This window comes from Delphinus delphis, chromosome 10, assembly GCF_949987515.2.
Source record: "Delphinus delphis chromosome 10, mDelDel1.2, whole genome shotgun sequence".
Classification (NCBI taxonomy): domain Eukaryota; kingdom Metazoa; phylum Chordata; class Mammalia; order Artiodactyla; family Delphinidae; genus Delphinus; species Delphinus delphis.
This window is the reverse complement of record NC_082692.2, coordinates 56,802,566-56,822,055: the sequence shown is the minus strand read 5'-3', so window position 1 is coordinate 56,822,055 and position 19,490 is coordinate 56,802,566. Positions and strand designations below refer to the sequence as shown.

The following is a 19,490-nucleotide window of genomic DNA, read 5'->3' as shown; positions in this document are numbered from 1 at the left end:
CTAAAAGTTTTATAGTGTCTGGTCTTACGTTTAAGTTTTTAATCCATTTGGAATTTATTTTTGTATATGATGTTAGGTAGTTCTAATTTCATTCTTTTACATGTAGCTGTCCAGTTTTCCCAGCATCACTTGTTGAAGAGGCCGTCTTTTCTCCATTGTATGTTCTTGCCTCCTTTGTCGTAAATTAGGTGCCCATATGTGTGTGGGTTTATCTCTGGGCATTCTGTCCTGTACCACTGAGCTATATTTCTGTTTTTGTGCCAGTACCATACTCTCTTGATTACTGTAGCTTTGTGGTATAGTTTGAAGTAAGGGAGCCTGATTCCTCCAACTCCCTTTTTCTTTCTCAAGATTGCTTTGGCTATTCGGTGTCTTTTGTGTTTCCATACGAATTGTAAGATTTTTTTGTTCTAATTCTGTGAAAAATGCCATTGGTAATTTGATAGGGATTGCATTGAATCTGTAGATTGCTTTCGATAGTATAGTCATATTCACAATATTGATTCTTCCAGTCCAAGAACATGGTATATTTCTCCATCTGTTTATGTCATCTTTGATTTCTTTCATCAGTGTTTTATAGTTTTCTGAGTACAAGTCTTTCGCCTCCCTAGGCAGGTTTATTCCTAGGTATTTTATTCTTTTTGTTGCAGTGATAAATGGGAGTGTTTCCTTAATTTCTCTTTCTGATTTTTCGTTGTTGGTGTATAGGAATGCCAGAGATTTCTGTGCATTAATTTTGTATCTTGCAACCTTACCAAATTCATTGATTAGCTCTAGTAGTTTTCTGGTGGCATCTTTAGGATTTTCTATGTGTAGTATCATGTCATCTGCAAACAGTGACAGTTTTACTTCTTCTTTTCCAATTTATATTCCTTTTATTTCTTTTTCTTCTCTCATTGCTGTGGCTAGGACTTCCAAAACTATGTTGAATAAGAGTGGTGAGAGTGGACATCCTTGTCTTGTTCCTGATCTTAGTGCACATGCTTCCAGTTTTTCACCACTGAGCATGATGCTTGCTGTGGGTTTGTCATATATGGCCTTTATTATGATGAGGTGAGTTCCCTCTATGCCCATTTTCTGGAGAATTTTTGTCATAAATGGGTGTTGAATTTTGTCAAAAGCTTTTTCTGCATCTATTGAGATGATCATATGGTTTTTATTCTTCAGTTTGTTAATATGGTGTATCACATTGATTGATTTGCATATATTGAAGAATCCTTGCATCTCTGGGATGAATCCCACTTGATCATGGTGTATGATTCTTTTAATGTGTTGTTGGATTCTCTTTGCTAGTATTTTGTTGAGGATTTTTGCATCTATATTCATCAGTGATATTGGTCTGTAATTTTCTTTTTTTGTGATATCTTTTTCTGGTTTTGGTATCAGGGTGATAGTGGCTTTGTAGAATGAATTTGGGAGTGTTCCTCCCTCTGCAATTTTTTGGAAGAGTTTGAGAAGGATGGGTGTTAGCTCTTCTCTAAATGTTTGATAGAATTCACTTGTGAAGCCATCTGGTCCTGGACTTTTGTTTGTTGGAAGATTTTAAATTCTGGTTTCAATTTCATTACTTGTGATAGAACTGCTTATATTTTCTAATTCTTCCTGGTTCAGTCTTAGAAAATTGTACCTTTCCAAGAATTTGTCCATTTTTCGTGGTTGTCCATTTTTTTGGCATATGGTTGTTGCAGTAGTCTCTTATCATCCTTTATATTTCTGCAGTGTCAGTTGTGATTTCTCCCTTTTCATTTCCAATTTTATTGATTTGCGTCCTCTCCCTTTTTTCTTTCTTTCTTTCTTTCTTTTTTTTTTTTTTTTGCGGTACGCAAGCCTCTCACTGTTGTGGCCTCTCCTGCTGCGGAGCACAGGCTCTGGACGCACAGGCTCAGCGGCCACGGCTCACAGGCCCAGCCGCTTCGCAGCATGTGGGATCTTCCCGGACTGGGGCACGAACCCGTGTCCCCTGCATCGGCAAGCAGACTTTCAACCACTGCGCCACCAGGGAAGCCCTCCCTTTTTTTCTTGATGAGTCTGACTAAGGATTTATCAATTTTGTTTATCTTCTCGAAGAACCAGCTTTTAGTTTTATTGATTTTTGCTATTGTTTCTTCGTTTCTATTTCATTTATTTCTGCTCTGATCTTTATGATTTCTTTCCTTCTACTGACTTCGGGTTTTCTTTGTTCTTCTTTCTCTAGTTGTTTTAAGTGTAGGGTTATATTGTTTATTTGAGATTTTTCTTGTTTCTTGAGGTGAGATTGAATTGCTCTAAACTTCCCTCTTAGAACTGCTTTTGCTGCAACCCATAGGTTTTGGGTCATTGTGTTTTCATTGTCATTTGTTTCTATGTATTTTTTAATTTCTTCTTTAATTTCTTCAGTGATCTCTTGGTTATATAGTAGCACAGTGTTTAGCCTCCATTGTTTTTTACACTTTTTTTCCTATAATTGATTTCCAGTCTCAGAGCGTTGTGGTCAGAAAAGATGCTTGATATGATTTCAATTTTCTTAAATTTTTCGAGGCTTGATTTGTGACCCAACATGTGATCTGTCCTGGAGAATGTTTCATGTATACCTGAGAAGAAAGTGTATTCTGCCACTTTTGGGTGGAATGTTCTATAAATATCAATTAGATCTATCTAGTCTATTGTGTCATTTAAAGCTTGTGTTTCCTTATTTATTTTCTGTTTGGATGATCTGTCCATTGGTGTAAGTGAGGTGTTAGAAAGTCTCCTACTATTATTGTGTTACTGTCAACTTCTCCTTTCATGGTTGTTAGCATTTGCCTTATGTATTGAGGTGCTCCTCTGCTGGGTGCATATACATTTTTAATTGTTATATCTTCTTCTTGGATTGATCCTTTGATCATTATGTAGTGTCCCTCCTTATCTCTTGTAACAGTCTTTATTTTAAACTCTATTTTATCTGATACGAGTATTGCACTCCAACTTTCTTATGATTTCCATTTGCATGGAATATCTTTTTCCATCCCTTCACTTTCAGTCTGTATGTGTCCCTAGGTCTGAAGTGGGTCTCTTGTAGACAGCATATATATGGGTCTTGTTTTTGTATCCATTCAGCCAGTCTGTGTCTTTTGGTTGGGGCATTTAATCCATTTACAGTCAAGGTTATTATCGATAGGTATGTTTCTATTACCATTTTCTTAATTGTTTTGGGTTTGTTTGTTTGTTTTTAACATCTTTACTGGAGTATAATTGCTTTACAATGGTGTGTTAGTTGGGTTTGTTTTTGTGTGTCTTTTTCTTCTCTTGTGTTTCCCACTTAGAGAAGTTTCTTTAGCATTTGTTGTAAAGCTGGTTTGGTGGTACTGAATTCTCTTAGTTTTTGTTTGTCTGAAATGCTTTTGACTTCTCCATCGAATCTGAATGAGATCCTTGCTGGGTAGAGTAATCTTGGTTGTAGGTTTTTCTCTTTCATCACTTTAAGTATATCCTGCCACTCCCTTCTGGCCTGCAGAGTTTCTGCTGAAAAATCAGCTGATAACCTTATGGGGATTCCTTTGCATGTTATTTTTTGTTTTTCCCTTGCTGCTTTTAATATTTTTTCTTTGAACTTAGTTTTTGTTAGTTTGATTAATATGTGTTTTGGTGTGTTTTTCCTAGGGTTTATCCTGTATGGACTTTCTGTGCTTCCTGGACTTGGGTGACTATTTCCTTTCCCATGTTAGGGAAGTTTTCCATTATCTCTTCAAGTATTTTCTCAGACCCTTTCTTTTTCTCTTCTTTTTCTGGGACCCCTGTAATTCGAATGTTGGTGCATTTGGTGTTGTCCCAGAGGTCTCTGAGATTGTCTTCAGTTATTTTCATTCTTTTTTCTGTATTCTGCTCCTCGGCAGTTATTTCCACCATTTTGTCTTCCAGCTCACTTATTCCTTCTTTTGCCTCAGTTATTCTGTTACTGATTCCTTCTAGTGTATTTTTCATTTCATTTATTGTGTTGTTCGTCTCTGTTTGTTTGTTCTTTAGTTCTTCTAGATCTTTGTTAAACATCTCTTGTATTTTCTCAGTTGGTGCTTCCATTCTATATCCGAGATTCTGGATCATCTTTACTATCATTACTCTGAATTCTTTTTCAGATAGATTGCCTATTTCCTCTTCATTTATTTGGTCTTATAGGTTTTTTTTACCTTCCTCCTTCATCTGTGACATATTTTTTTGCTGTCTCTCTTTTTTTTTTTTTTGAGTGGGATTGTGTTCCAGTTTTACTGGTTGTTTGGCCTGAGGCTTCCAACACTGGAGTTTGTAGGCTCTTGGGTAGAGCTGGGTCTTGGTGCTGAGATGAGGAACTCTGTGAGACCTCACTCTGATGAATATTCCCTGGGGTCTGAGGTTCTCTATTAGTCCAGTGGTTCAGATTCGGAGCTCCCACCACAGGAGCTTCCGCCCAACCCTGTGCTCACAAATCAAGATCCCACAAGCTGTGTGGGGTGGCAAAGAAAAGAAAACAATAACAAAGTAAAAAATAAAATTAGACTAGGAAACTAATAGATATATTAGAAAGAATGTAAAAATAAAAATATAGATGAATCAACAACTGGAAGGTACGTCAGTACCACAATAGTAAAAAAGAGGAGGAGGGAGAAGAAAAAAGAAAAAAAAGGAGCGGGGGGAAGGCCTTGGCTGTGGAGAGACTAAGCAAGGGTGAGGTTTGGGCCGTGGGTGGGGGCCGATGCTCAGCACCCACAGGGCTGGAAAAGGCCCTGGGGGCTGTGGGGGGGTGGGGCTTAGGCTCAAGGACCAGAAGGGGCCCAGGCATGCCCCCACCCCTGGTCTCAGAGGGTGGGGGACCAGGAGCCCAGCAGGCTTCCTGGGCTTGAGTGGGTGGGGCAAACGCCCTCCTCTCCTCTCCTGCTCCTCCGGTCTGGGGTCTGGAAGGGCCCCTCCTACCTGCCAATCCTGATCTCCCTGTCCTCCCTCCTATACCCCCAGGACCAATGCGGGGTGGGCCTTGGAGGGCAGGAAACTGGTCTGGGAGCTCAGTAGGCTCCCTGGGCCCGAGTGGGCAGGGAAAACACCCTCTGCTTCTCTCCCCCTCCTCCTCGGTGGCCCCTCTCACCTGCCACTCCTGATCTCCCCAGCAGCCCTCCTGTGCCCCCAGAACCCATGTGGCCTGGATGGGGCTTTGTTGGGGGGAACTGGCTTGGGAGCTCAGGAGCCTCCCCAACACCAGTGGGCCAGGCGATCACCCTCTGCTCCTCTCCCACTCTTCCCGGAGAGTCCCTCCCACCTCCCTCTCCTGATCTCCCCAGCCTCAGGGGAGCCGATCCTGTCTGGCCTCCATTTCTCCTCCCACCTTGGTCCCCCTACATCCTACCGGTTCACTCTGGGATTCCTCCCATCTCTTTGGGGTCAGAGCCCCCCACCAGCGGCTGGCAGGTGCCCTAGTTGTGGGGAGACGCTAACTCTGCATCTTCCCACACTGCCATCTTAAAGGAGTTCCACATTTTCTATTCTGCTGTTGCTAGACAGTTTTAGAGCACATGAATAGTACTGTTATGGACATTTTTTTCTTGTGTGGGTCTTTTATAGTGCATGTCTATTGAACTTTAAACTTCTGGGCATGGACTTGCTGGGTTATAGTGTATGTATGTTCAACTTTAGTAAAAAGGTCATGATGGAGATGCATAGATGTTGGAATTTCCCAGTGTTCCACATCCATGTCCACACTTGGTATTGTCCGTTTTAAAAATTTTAGTTGTTCTGGAGTATGTATAGTACTATCTCGTGTTTTTATTTGCACTTGTTTGATGTCCATTGACTACTAAGCACCTTTTATACATTTATTGGACATTTGAATAGCCTCTCTGTAAAATGCCCATTCAAGCTTTTATCTCTTTTTTAAAATAAATTTATTTATTTATTTATTTATATTTGGCTGCATTGGGTCTTCTTTGCTGTGGGCAAGCTTTCTCTAGTTGCAGTGAGCGGGGGCTGCTCTTCGTTGTGGTGCGCCGGCCTCTCATTGCTGTGGCTTTTCTTGCTGTGGAGCACGGGCTGTAGGTGCACGGACTTCAGTAGTTGTGGCATGTGGGCTCAATAGTTGTGGCTCGCGGGCTCTAGAACACAGGCTCAGTAGTTGTGGCGCATGGGCTTAGTTGCTCTGCGTTATATGGAATCCTCCCAGACCAGGGCTTGAACCTGTGTCCCCTGCATTGGCAGGTGGATTCTTAACCACTGCAACACCAGGGAAGTCCCTCAAGCTTTTTTCTTATTTAAAAATTATCTTGGGCTTCCCTGGTGGTGCAGTGGTTGAAAGTCCGCCTGCCGGTGTAGGGGACACGGGTTCGTGCCCCAGTCCGGGAAGATCCCACATGCCGCGGAGTTTTCTGTCTGTAGATAATATTCTAATATTATCTGTCCTCTGTGTTCATTTACTTGCATTTCTCTGCCCTGTTTTATATATTTTTTATTCTTTTTTTTTAAGGTATAGCACACCGAGATGACAATAATATTTTTAAATTTATTTTCTGTAACTTTCTAGCATACGCCAGCATTTGTTAGTTCCTTTGGTCTCTAAGGCATATATATATTTTTTAAATAAATTTACTTATTGATTGATTGATTTTTGGCTGTGTTGGGTCTTCATTGCTGTGTGTGGGCTTTCTCTAGTTGCGGCGAGCGGGGTGCAACTCTTCGTTGCAGTGCACTGGCTTCTCATTTCGGTGGCTTCTCTTGTTGTGGAGCATGGGCTCTATGCACATGGGCTTCAGTAGTTGTGGCACACGGGCTTAGTTGCTTCTTGGCATGTGGGATCTTCCCGGACCAGGGCTTGAGCCCGTGTCCCTTGCATTGGCATGTGGATTCTTAACCACTGCACCACCAGGGAAGTCCCTCTAAGGCATGTTTAACTAATACATATAGTAACTTTTGGATCTTTTCTAGCTTTATAGTTTTTTTTCTGACAGATATAGCTATAGCTTGAATTAGTATCCAAAAAATCCTGCTGTTTACATATCCACTCACATCTCCCCTTTTCCCCAACGTTAACAAAATAGAGATTGGATTGCTCTTCAGTTTTCTGTCTGTACAGAAATCTTGTGAAGAATTCCTCTAGTATCTTTCTTACCAGCTTGGCTTTTATTGCCCAATTAACAAAATACTAGCTAATGCTAATTTTTATACCCTGTGAGATAGTTATTACCATTATTCTTTCCATATTATAGTTGAAAACTCCAAGAGCTTTAAGTAATTAGCCTGTGGCCCCACAGCCAGTGTATAAAGCTCAGCCTAGGAGACAGAATGTCTTATGCAACAGTAAAGTACAATTATTTGTTATTTCTGCTAATTTTGGTACCTGCAGAAGGAAAAATTTCAAGCTTGGGACTGAAATGGATTTTTTAATTTATCAAACAACAACTACTTTTAAAAATTGCTTAGTGGCTATTGTGGGCCCTTCTCTTCAGTCCCATTGATAGGCAGGTTCTATTATGCCATCTGTTACAGACCACGATTTATCTTGTTTGGGGCCTGAAAGAAACTGATTATACAGTTTGTCTTTTCTATATGAATTGCCTTTCAGTGTTGCTGTTTTGAAAGACTCCCGTTAACGAATAAAAATGAACAGCTATATATATATTTTTTTACATTTTTCTTTAGGACCATCTGAATCTGATCATTTTTCTCATAACCTGAGAGGAGTAATTCCACGAAGTTTTGAATATTTGTTTTCCTTAATTGAACGTGAAAAAGAGAAGGTAAAACTTATTGTAAAAATAAAGCGATTCAATGAACTACCTAGTTTTGAGTAGCTAACTACCAATAATTAGCTCGTGATACATGGAGGGGCATCACTGGGAGTCTACAGTGTGGATAGGCTAGAATCATAAAAAAAAAATCTTTCAATTCTTAAGATTAAATTAAGGATTCTGAGTTTATTATTTTCTAAAAGTTTTTAGTCTATAAAACATGCATCATCCATGAACCCACATTGAAAGAAAGAAGAATGTAGTGCTTCTTAGGCTCTCCGATTTTACAAGAGAGAAAGTGTAAAGAAAATCTTAACTGAGGAAAACAAATTCATTAAGCTCCATCACCTACCTGCGCCTAGGCTCACAGTTGACTGCAGCTGTCCCTACATCTTCATGACAGCCACTAGTAATGGGCCCATCTGTACCTCCTTTGCAGCACCTGCTACCACCTGACTATGCTCTCCTTGCTTCACATGTGGTGTGGCTCCATCATCCTAGCGATGTGGCCTTCCATTTTCCATTGGCTCCCAGATTGGGTCATTCTGTTGGTTCTGCGTCTTTAGCTTAGGGAATTCCAGGCTTAAGAGCCATTAGTGTTTTATGTTCTATTACCTATGTGCCAAGGAGTCTGATATATAGCATTGGTTTACCCCTTACTCCTTTGCAGAAACTATGCCTGACCATTGCAGTTAGACACACATATTATGTGCCAGTGAAGTAAGTTTAGTGACGTGCATTTCTGTGGTTAAAAATCCTATAGCGAGGCTTTTTAAAGAAAACTTTTATTTGTTTATTTTTTTAAAGAGAGACTTTTAAAATACATTGTTTTCAGTCGTTTGAGGAATATAACACTTGATTCATATATAAGACAGGTGAAAATGGAATTGCTATTTTCATCACAAGGGAAAAAAATTATGTAACTGTGTATGGCGATGGACGTTAACTAGACTTATTGTGATCATTTTGCAATATATACAAATATCAAATCATTATGTTATACACCTGAAACTAGTATAATGCTGTATATCAATTATACCTCAATTAAACAAAAAATGGAATTGCCTATTTGGAATGCTCAAGTGCCACCTCCCTGTCTTTGTTCTGAGGCACTGGTGGGAACCTTAAGGGCTCCTGGGACCACAGTTCGATGCCACTTTAAAGTGTACTGATGTGCTGAAACTACTAATCTGTATTTTAAACCTGACTTTTAAGTGTCCTGTATTGTGTAAAGGATAATGTTGTAGGAATTTTATATGTTGTGAAGTGAGTGAAAGATGAATGCTCATGAAAGGTAAGGATGAACTCATGAAAAGAACATAGCTACACCAGGCTTCTCTTTTACAGGCTGGAGCTGGAAAGAGTTTTCTTTGTAAGTGTTCCTTTATTGAAATCTACAACGAGCAGATCTATGACCTCCTGGACTCTGCATCGGCTGGACTGTACTTAAGGGAGCATATTAAGAAGGGAGTCTTCGTTGTTGGTGCTGTGGAGCACGTGGTGACCTCAGCTGCTGAAGCCTATCAGGTACCCTGCCTTGAGCAATTTGATTCGTAGGCAACATAGCATGCTGTGACGAGCACCTTGATCTCAAAAAAAGAGCAAGAGTTGAGTTACTAAAAATGTTTTGTGAAGCCATAACCAGAATGTTCATGAGAAGAAATGAAAGAAGGATATGACACTGTTTTATAAATTTCCCCTTAGTTAAAATAGAAGTTTGACCCCTGATTTTGTGTTATTTTGGTGTTGTTCATTCCGGTCATAGACTCCTAAAAACCACCTTACATGTCAATGGGGGACAGTTTGTTAGTGACCATATCCCTTTAGTTGTTCCTCCTGGGAGCTGCCCTTTTTTTGGGGAGGGTTTCTTTAAAGGATATAGAGTTACAGTTTTATTTTATTATTATTTATTTATTTATTTTATTTATTTTATTTTGGCTGTATTGGGTCTTCGTTGCTGCGCACGGGCTTTCTCTAGTTGTGGCGAGTGGGGCTACTCTTTGTTGCGGTGCGCGGGCTTCTCATTGCGGTGGCTTCTCGTTGCGGAGCATGGGCTCTAGGCACACGGGCTTCAGTAGTTGTGGCATGCTGGCTCAGTAGTTGTGGCACATGGGCTCAGTAGCTGTGGCGCATGGGCTTAGCTGCTCCGCGGCATGTGGGATCTTCCCGGACCAGGGCTCGAACCTGTGTCCCCTGCATTGGCAGGCAGATTCTTAACCACTGCGCCACCAGGGAAGCCTGGAGTTGCCCTTTTGAAGAGCTCCTGGGATCTCTGCCCTTCAAACCAGCTGGCTCTGCTCTCTATTTTCCACCCTTGTTTATTATTTGTTAGGTGTCAAAAGGCAACCTCTTTTGGCCATTCAGCTCAGGACAAAGAAACCTTTTGACAGGAATTTGAAAAATATTCTATTCACATTTTTTTTTTTGAATTTTTTTAAATTTATTTTTTTATACAGCAGGTTCTTATTAGTTATCCATTTTATACATATTAGTGTATATATGTCAATCCCAATCTCCCAATTTGTCACACCACCACACACACACACACACACCCCACCACTTCCCCCACCTTGGTGTCCATACGTTTGTTCTCTACATTTGTGTCTCTATTTCTGCCCTGCAAACTGGTTCATCTGTACCATTTTTCTAGGTTCCACATATATGCGTTAATATATAATATTTGTTTTTCTCTTTCTGACTTCACCCTGTATGACAGTCTCTAGATCAATCCACGTCTCTACAAATGACCCAATTTCATTCCTTTTTATGACTGAGTAATATTCCATTGTATACACGTGACACATCTTTTTTATCTATTGTCTGTCGATGGGCATTTAGGTTGCTTCCATGACCTGGCTATTGTAGATAGTGCTGCAATGAACATTGGGGTGCATGTGTCTTTTTGAATTATGGTTTTCTCTGGGTATATGCCCAGTAGTGGGATTGCTGGGTCATATGGTAATTCTATTTTTAGTTTTTTAAGGAACCTCCATACTGTTCTCCATAGTGGCTGTATCAATTTACATTCCCACCAACAGTGCAATAGGGTTCCCTTTTCTCCACACCCTCTCCAGCATTTGTTGTTTGTAGATTTTCTGATGATGCCCATTCTAACTGGTATGAGGTGATAACTCATTGTAGTTTTGTTTTGCATTTCTCTAATAATTAGTGATGTTGAGCAGCTTCTCATGTATTTCTTGGCCATCTGTATGTCTTCTTTGGAGAAATGTCTATTTAGGTCTTCTGCCCATTTTTGGATTGAGTTGTTTGTTTTTTTAATAATGAGCTGCATGAGCTGTTTATATATTTTGGAGATTAATCCTTTGTCCATTGATTTGTTTGCAAATATTTTCTCCCTTTCTGAGGGTTCTCTTTTCGTCTTACTTGTAGTTTCCTTTGCTTTGCAAAAGCTTTGAAGTTTCATTAGGTCCCATTTGTTTATTTTTGTTTTTATTTCCATTACTCTAGGAGGTGGATCAAAAAAGATCTTGCTGTGATTTATGTCAAAGAGCATTCTTCCTATATTTTCCTCTAAGAGTTTTATAGTGTCCAGTCTTACATTTAGGTCTCTAATCCATTTTTTTTTTTTTTTTAATCCATTTTGAGTTTATTTTTATGTATGGTATTAGGGAGTGTTCTAATTTCATTCTTTTACATGTAGCTGTCCAGTTTTCCCAGCACCACTTATTGAAGAGACTGTCTTTTCTCCATTGTATATCCTTGCCTCTTTTGTCATAGATTAGTTGACCATAGGTGTGTGGGTTTATCTCTGGGCTTTCTGTCTTGTTCCATTTATCTATATTTTTGTTTTTGTGCCAATACCATATTGTCTTGATTAGCTTTGTAGTATAATCTGAAGTCAGGGAGTCTGATTCCTCCAGCTCCAATTTTTTCCCTCAAGACTGCTTTGGCTCTTCGGGGTCTTTTGTGTCTCCATACAGATTTTAAGATTTTTTGTTCTAGTTCTGTAAAAAATACCATTGGTAATTTGGTAGGGATTTCATTCAATCTGTAGATTGCTTTGGGCAGTATAGTCATTTTCACAGTATTGATTCTTCCAATCCAAGAACATGGTATATCTCTCCATCTTTAATTTCTTTCATCAGTGTGTTATAGTTTTCTGCATACAGGTCTTTTGTCTCCCTAGGTAGGTTTATTCCTAGGTATTTTATTCTTTCTGTTGCAATGGTAAATGGAAGTGTTTCCTTAATTTCTCTTTCAGATTTTTCACCATTAGTGTATAGGAATGCCAGAGATTTCTGTGCATTAATTTTGTATCCTGCAACTTTACCAAATTCATTGATTAGCTCTAGTAGTTTTCTGGTGGCATCTTTAGGATTCTCTATGTACAGTATCATGTCATCTGCAAGCAGTGACAGTTTCAGTTCTTTTCCAATTTGTATTCCTTTTATTTCTTTTTCTTCTCTGATTGCCATGGCTAGGACTTCCAAAACTATGTTGAATAATAGTGGTGAGAGTGGACATCCTTGTCGTGTTCCTGATCTTAGAGGAAATGCTTTCAGTTTTTCACCATTGAGAATGATGTTTGCTGTGGGTTTTTCATATATGGCCTTTATTATGTTGAGGTAAGTTCCCTCTATGCCTACTTTCTGGAGGGTTTTTATCATAAATGGGTGTTGAATTTTGTTGAAAGCTTTTTCTGCATCTATTGAGATGATCATATGGTTTTTATTCTTCAATTTGTTAATACGGTGTATCACATTGATTGATTTGCATATATTGAAGAATCCTTGCATCTCTGGGATGAATCCCACTTGATCATGGTGTATGATTCTTTTAATGTGTTGTTGGATTCTCTTTGCTAGTATTTTGTTGAGGATTTTTGCATCTATATTCATCAGTGATATTGGTCTGTAATTTTCTTTTTTTGTAGTATCTTTGTCTGCTTTTGGTATCAGGGTGATGATGGTGGCCTCATAGAATGAGTTTGGGAGTGTTCCTTCCTCTGCAGTTTTTTGGAAGAGTTTGAGAAGGATGGGTGTTAGCTCTTCTCTAAATGTTTGATAGAATTCACCTGTGAAGCCATCTGGTCCTGGACTTTTGTTTTTTGGAAGATTTTTAATCACGGTTTCAATTTCATTGCTTGTGATTGGGTCTGTTCATATTTTCTCTTTCTTCCTCTATTCACATTGTATGGATTCTAACCTGGCCAGTTGATTTTAAACAATTTTTTTGTATGTAATATTTGATGCATATACAGTATTGCCACATGCATATAACTTACTAAGCATAATGTTAAAATGAACTTGCAGGACTCCATTAGACAATTTAAAGTTAAATATCACCAATATTATCATTCTACCTGTGTGCTTCTTTCTATCTCATATCTCTGGTTCCTCCCTAAACATAAGCACTGTGCTGAATGTCATCATTTTCTTCTACTTTTAAATCACATATGTATGTATTTCTTAAAATGTTAGTATTGCCTGTTTTTGAGTTTTAAAAAGAGTTATGTATATTGCCTTCTATAACTTTTTTAAAGTCAACACAGTGCATGAAATTCATCTATGTTGCCTTTTTTTCACTGCTGTGTAATCCATTATATGAATATTTATAAATAAATAAATATATATATATATCAGGGTTCATTAATTTATTCTTCCATCTTCAGCAAATCTTTTTCAAACATCTTAAACTGTGACTCTCATAGTAAGAGATAGGTTTTACTTGTGATCCGGGTTATGTATATATGCACATTCAAAACATAATGTTGAGATTTTGATTAGAATTGCATTGCAGTTAGAGACCAGTTACAATAGAGTTCATACATGAACATGGTATGTCTCTTCATTTAATTGGGTCTTTAATGTCTTACATTACAATAATTTTCACCATAAAAATCTTACCTTTTTTTTGTTACCTTTATTCTAATATACCTTATATTTTTTATTGCTCTGGTGGGGGATAACTTCTTTTTAAAATTACATGTTGTCGGGCTTCCCTGGTGGCCCAGTGGTTGAGAGTCCGCCTGCCGATGCAAGAGACGCAGGTTTGTGCCCCGGTCCGGGAGGATCCCACATGCCGCGGAGCAGCTGGGCCCGTGGGCCATGGCTGCTGGGCCTGTGCGTCCGGAGCCTGTGCTCCGCGGCGGAAGAGGCCGCAGCGGTACTGAAAAAAAAAAAAAAAATTACATGTTGTCTGTTATGTATATAAATGCAGGTTTTTTAATAGAATGCTTTTATAATCAGCCACCCTGTTAACTATCTTATAAAATCAAGGATGTGTGTTAAATTTTGTCAGATGCTCTTTCTACCTCTACTGAGATGATCACGTGGTTTTTCTCATTAACATGTTAACATGATAAAATATTAGATTAGGTTTGTCAGTATTTTGTTTATCATTTTTCATCAGGGCTTAAGATTGAGATAAACTTGTATTTTTCCTTTTTCCTACTTTCCTTGTCTTGCTTTATTACCACCTTTATGTGTTTTCTGGAAATATGTGTGATTAGAATGACCTGTTCTTAAAAAGCATGTAGCACTCATCCCCAAAACATCTGGGCCTTGTGTTTAGTTACATTGATTATTTGTTTATTTATTTATTTATTTGGTAAGAAGATTTTTAACAACAAATAAAAATTCTTTAATAGACCTATGCAGGCATTTTGGGTCAGAAGTCTTGATAGGTTGTGTGTTCCTAGAAAAATTTTAGTTTCCTCTGAGTTTTCAAATATATTGGCATAAAGCTGTTCCTAGTATTCTCATTTTAAAAATCTTTGCTGTAACTACAATTCTGTTCTCTTTTTGAATAGTTGTGATGGTTTATATGGCCTTACTCTTTAATGTTTTATTTTTACTTTCTTTGGGTTTATCCTACTTTCCTTTCAACTTCTTAAGCTCGATGCTTAGCTCATTTTGGCCTTTTTTTTGTATTTAATGCTATAAATTTACTTAATATTACTTAAAGTTTATACAAGTTTTAATATCTTAACTGTCATATAGATCTAAGTATTATTCCATTATAATTTCTTTTTTGACCCGTGATTTACTTAGAAATGTGATTTTAAATTCCCCAATTTATGGGAAATTTAAATTTATTTTTCATGTTGACTGTTAATTGCATTGGGATCAGAGAATGTGGTCTTGTGTGATTCCTAGTCTTTGAGATTTATTGAGAAATTATTTATAGATTAATACAATGGCCAACTTTTATAAGGGTGTGCTTGAGAAGAATGTACATCCTTGGATATAGGGTTTTATATTTTTACAAATATTTTTTTGTCTGTATAATCTATCAATACTTGAGATATATTAATCTCCAACTAAAGTGTTGGTTTTGTCTTGACTTTTGTCTATATACGTAAATATATATGTATACATATAGAGATAGACTTTTATTAGGGGCATATGCAAGTAGTAGAATTAATATATCTTCCTTTGATTTGAATTCGTAGTTTTGTATTTATATTAACACAGTTTTCTATTTTTTTTTTTTTTTATTTTTGGCAGCGTTGGGTCTTTATTGCTTTTTGCGGGCTTTCTCTAGTTGTGGAGAATGGAAGCTACTCTTCGTTGCGGTGCGCAGGCTTCTCATTTCAGTGGCTTCGCTTGTTGTGGAGCATGGGCTCAAGGTGCATGGGCTCAGTAGTTGTGGCATGGAGGCTCTAGAGTGCAGGCTCAGTAGTTGTGGCACATGGGCTTAGTTGTTCCGTGGCATGTGGGATCTTCCCGGACCAGGGCTTGAACCCGTGTCCCCTGCATTGGCAGGCAGATTCTTTTTATCTTTTTTTTTTTTTTACGGTACGCGGACCTCTCACTGCCGTGGCCTCTCCCGCTGCGGAGCACAGGCTCTGGACGCGCAGGCCCAGCGGCCATGGCTCACGGGCCCAGACACTCCGCGGCATGTGGGACCATCCCGGACCGGGGCACGAACCTGCGCCCCCGCATCGGCAGGCGGACCCCCAACCACTGCGCCACCAGGGAAGCCAGCAGGCGGATTCTTTTCCACTGCGCCACCAGAGAAGTCCCTAGTTTTCTATTATTAGCACAGTTTTCTATTAACATATTTTGCCTTAAAAATTTATTTTGTCTGATATTGACATACCATTCAGCATTCTTTTGATTAGTTATTTGCCCGGTATATGTTTTCCCATCAGTCCTCTGTGTTTTAATGTTTTAAGTTTTTCTACAAGAAAAACCACGTAGTTATATCTTGCTTTAAAAAAAAAAATTTTTTTTTGACAGCATCTTACCTATCTTTACATAAGTATGATTGTTGATATTGTTGGACTGGTTTCTACTATCTTTCTTAGTGTTTTGTGTTCTGTTTTATTCAATGCTCTTTCCCCTTTCTTCCTTTCTTTTTAAAAAATATTTATTTATTTATTTGGCTGCGTCGGGTCTTAGTTGCAATATGCAGGATCTTTAGCTGCGGCATGTGAACCCTTAGTTGCAGCATGTGGGATCTAGTTCCCCAACCAGGGATCGAACCTGGGCCCCATGCATTGGGAGTGTGGAGTCTTCACCACTGGACCACCAGGGAAGTCCCTCTTGCTTCTTTTTAAGATGAGCAATTTTAGGTTAACAGCAAAAGTGAGGGGAATGTACAGTGATTTCTCATATATCCCGTGCTCCCCCAAATGGGTAGCCTTCCCCGTTTTAAACATTCCCCACTAAACTGGTTCAATTGATGAACTTACATTGACATATCGTAATCACCCAAAGCCCATAGTTGACATCAGAGTTCACTCTTGGGTTGCCTTTTTGGTTTTGATCCCGTATGCAGCACCATTTGTTTAAAAAAAATTTTCTCATTTGGTTGCCTTTGCACCTTTAAAGAAAATCAATTGACCGTACGTGTATGGGTTTATATCTGACTGTATTCTGTTTCATTGATCTATGTGTCTGAATCAGTTACCAATACACAACTGTCTTGATATTGATATTGTTGCTCGATATTAGGCAAACCTGAGGATATCATAGGTTTGGTCTCCCCCCGACAATAAAGCAAATATTGCAATAAAGTGAGTCACATGAATGTTTTGGTTTCTCAGTGCATATAAAAGCGCTCTTCTGTAGCTTATTAAGTGTGCAATAGCATTATGTCTAAAAAAACAATGTATATACCTTAATTTAAAAATATTTTATTGTTAAAAAATGCTAACCATCCTCTGAGCCTTTAGTGAATCATAATCTTTTTGCTGCTGGAAGGTCTTTCCTCAGTGGTGATGGCTGCTGACGGATAGGGATGGTGGTTGCTGAAGGTTGGAATGGATGTTGCAATTTCTTAAGACAACAATGAAGTTTGCTGCATCAGGGGACTCTTACTGTCATGAATGATTTCTCTGCAGCTGTTTGGTACCATTTTACCCATAGTGGAACTTCTTTCAAAATTGGAGTCAGTCCTCTCAAACCTTGCCCCGCTTTATCAACTACGTTTATATAATATTCTAAATCCTCTGTTGTCTTTTCAACAATCTTCACAGCATCTTCGCCAGGAGTAGATTCCATTTCAAGTAACCACTCTCTTTGCTCATCCATAAGAAGCAACCTCTCATCTGTTTTATCAGGAGATTGCAGCAGTTCAGTCACATCTTCAGGCTCCACTTCTAATTCTACTTCTCTTGCTATTCCTACCACATCTGTGTTATTTCCTCCACTGGTCTTGGACCCCTCAAAATCACCCGTGAGGGTTGGAATCAGCTTCTTCCAAAGTCCTGTTAATGTTGATATTTTGTCCTCTTGCCACGAGTCGTGAATGTTCTTTATGGCATCTAGAGTGGTGAATCCTTTCTAGGAAGTTTTAGTTGACTTTCCTCAGATCCATGAGAGGAATCACTATCCATGGCAGCTTTAGTCTTATGAAGTATATTTCTTCGATAATAAGATTTGAAAGTCAAAATGACTCCTTGATCCATGGGCTGCAGAATGGATGTTGTATTAGCAGCCATGAAAACAACATTCACCTTGTTGTACATCTCCACCAGAGCCCTTGGGTGACCAGGTATATTGTCAATGAGCAATACTATTTTCAAAGGAATTTTTTTTTCTGAGCAATAGGTCTCAACAGTGACCTTAAAATATTCAGTAAACCATGTTGTAAACAGATGTGCTGTCATCCAGGCTTTGTTGTTCCAGTTATAGAGCATAGGCAGAGTAGATTTAGCATAATTCTTAAGGCGCTAGGAATTTTAGAATGGTAACTGAGCATTGGCTTCAACTTAGTCACCAGCTACATTATCCCCTAACAAGAGAGTCAGCCTTGCTTGACACAGGGTTGCCACAAACCTTCAATTTGTAAAAAACATAATATCTGCAAAGCACAATAAAATGAGTTAGGCCTGTATTGTTATTGCTGAGAAGTACGTCTTGAGATCAGGTAGAGTAAGTTCTCTAATTTCTTAACAATTAGTTTGGCTATTCTTTAGTCCTTTGCATTTTCATATACTCAGATTTACTTTGTTAGTTTCTACAGAAAAGACTGCTGGGATTTTTGAGTGGGATTGGGTTGAATCTGTCGATCAATTTGGGAGAATTAATATCTTAACAATATTTTGTCTTCCAATCCATGAGTATTCACCAAATAGTTCTGTGTTTTGTTTTTGATTTTTGTTTGTATTTGGCCTTTGCATAAGTATTTAAATAAGCAGACTTGTATTTGCTTTTTCACCTTATATTGCACAAATGATAGCATATTTTACACTTTTACACTTGCTTTTTTAAAATTTTTATTTTTATTTTTATAAATTTATTTATTTATTTTTGGCTGTGTTGGGTCTTAGTTGCTGTGCATGGGCCCTCTCTAGTTGAGGCGAGTAGGGGCTACTTGAGGTGCACAGCCTCCTCATTGCAGTGGCTTCTCTTGTTGCAGATCACGGGCTCTAGACACGTGGGCTTCAGTAGTTGTTGCACATGGGCTCAGTAGTTGTGGCTCGCGGGCTCTAGAGTGCAGGCTCAGTAGTTGTGGCACACATGCTTAGTTGCTCCGCGGCATGTGGGATCTTCCCGGACCAGGGTTCGAATCCGTGTCCCCGTCATTGGCAGGCGGATTCTTAACCACGGCACCACCAGGGAAGCCCTGCACTTGCTTTTTTAAGCTAATAGTATTTTGAAATTTGTCCCATGTTTGAGGATCTCTCTCTCTTTCTCTTTGCAGCTGTATGAATGTATCATTATCTACTATTTAATATACAGTATTTAGTGTTGTGAAAAGGAAGCATGAACTACTAACCAAAAAAATAAAGATATAAACAATTTCATTTTTATGCTATGGCTGGTTAATAGAGAGGGTTATAACAGCTCCATTTATTGAGTGTATGTGCTAAGCCCTGTGCTAACTTCTTTTGTATACGTTATTTCATTTAATTTTTTATCTACTTTTTGAGATAAGCTACTGATTTCTTCATTTTATCCAATACATATTATGACCATGCCACTCAAGAATGTAGTTCTCAGACTATGGGTGTCACATAGGAGGTTGTTAGAAATGCAGGATCTCAGTCTCTACCTCACGTCTGCTGAGTCAGAATCTGAAATTTAACCAGATCCTAGCTGATTAGCATTCATATTACAGTTTGAGATGTTCTGCCCTGTGAGGTAGGTACCCATATTCCCATTATACAAATATGGGACTGAGCCTTGAAAAGGTCAGCTGGCCCCCAGACCACACAGCTGGTAGATAGTGGAGCCAAGAGTTGAACTCATGTTCATCCTATTCTAGAGTCTGCAGTCTGAACCTTCATGTATCTGCTTGCCACAGGGAATAGGGAGGGAAAACAAATACTTTGTAGACCAAAAGAGCTAATAAAACTTTGGGCTTGAAGGTAATTTT

General features: G+C 38.8%; 1 protein-coding gene across 1 annotated transcript in view; it reads left to right on the top strand.

The window, feature by feature from the left end:
* KIF15 (kinesin family member 15) overlaps positions 1–19,490 on the top strand; it is a 74,630-nt gene that overhangs the window by 15,720 nt on the left and 39,420 nt on the right. The window contains exons 6-7 of the mRNA XM_060022211.1: positions 7,612–7,709; positions 9,048–9,227. Coding sequence (XP_059878194.1) covers positions 7,612–7,709; positions 9,048–9,227 — 278 coding nt within the window. The remainder of the gene's footprint in view (positions 1–7,611; positions 7,710–9,047; positions 9,228–19,490) is intronic.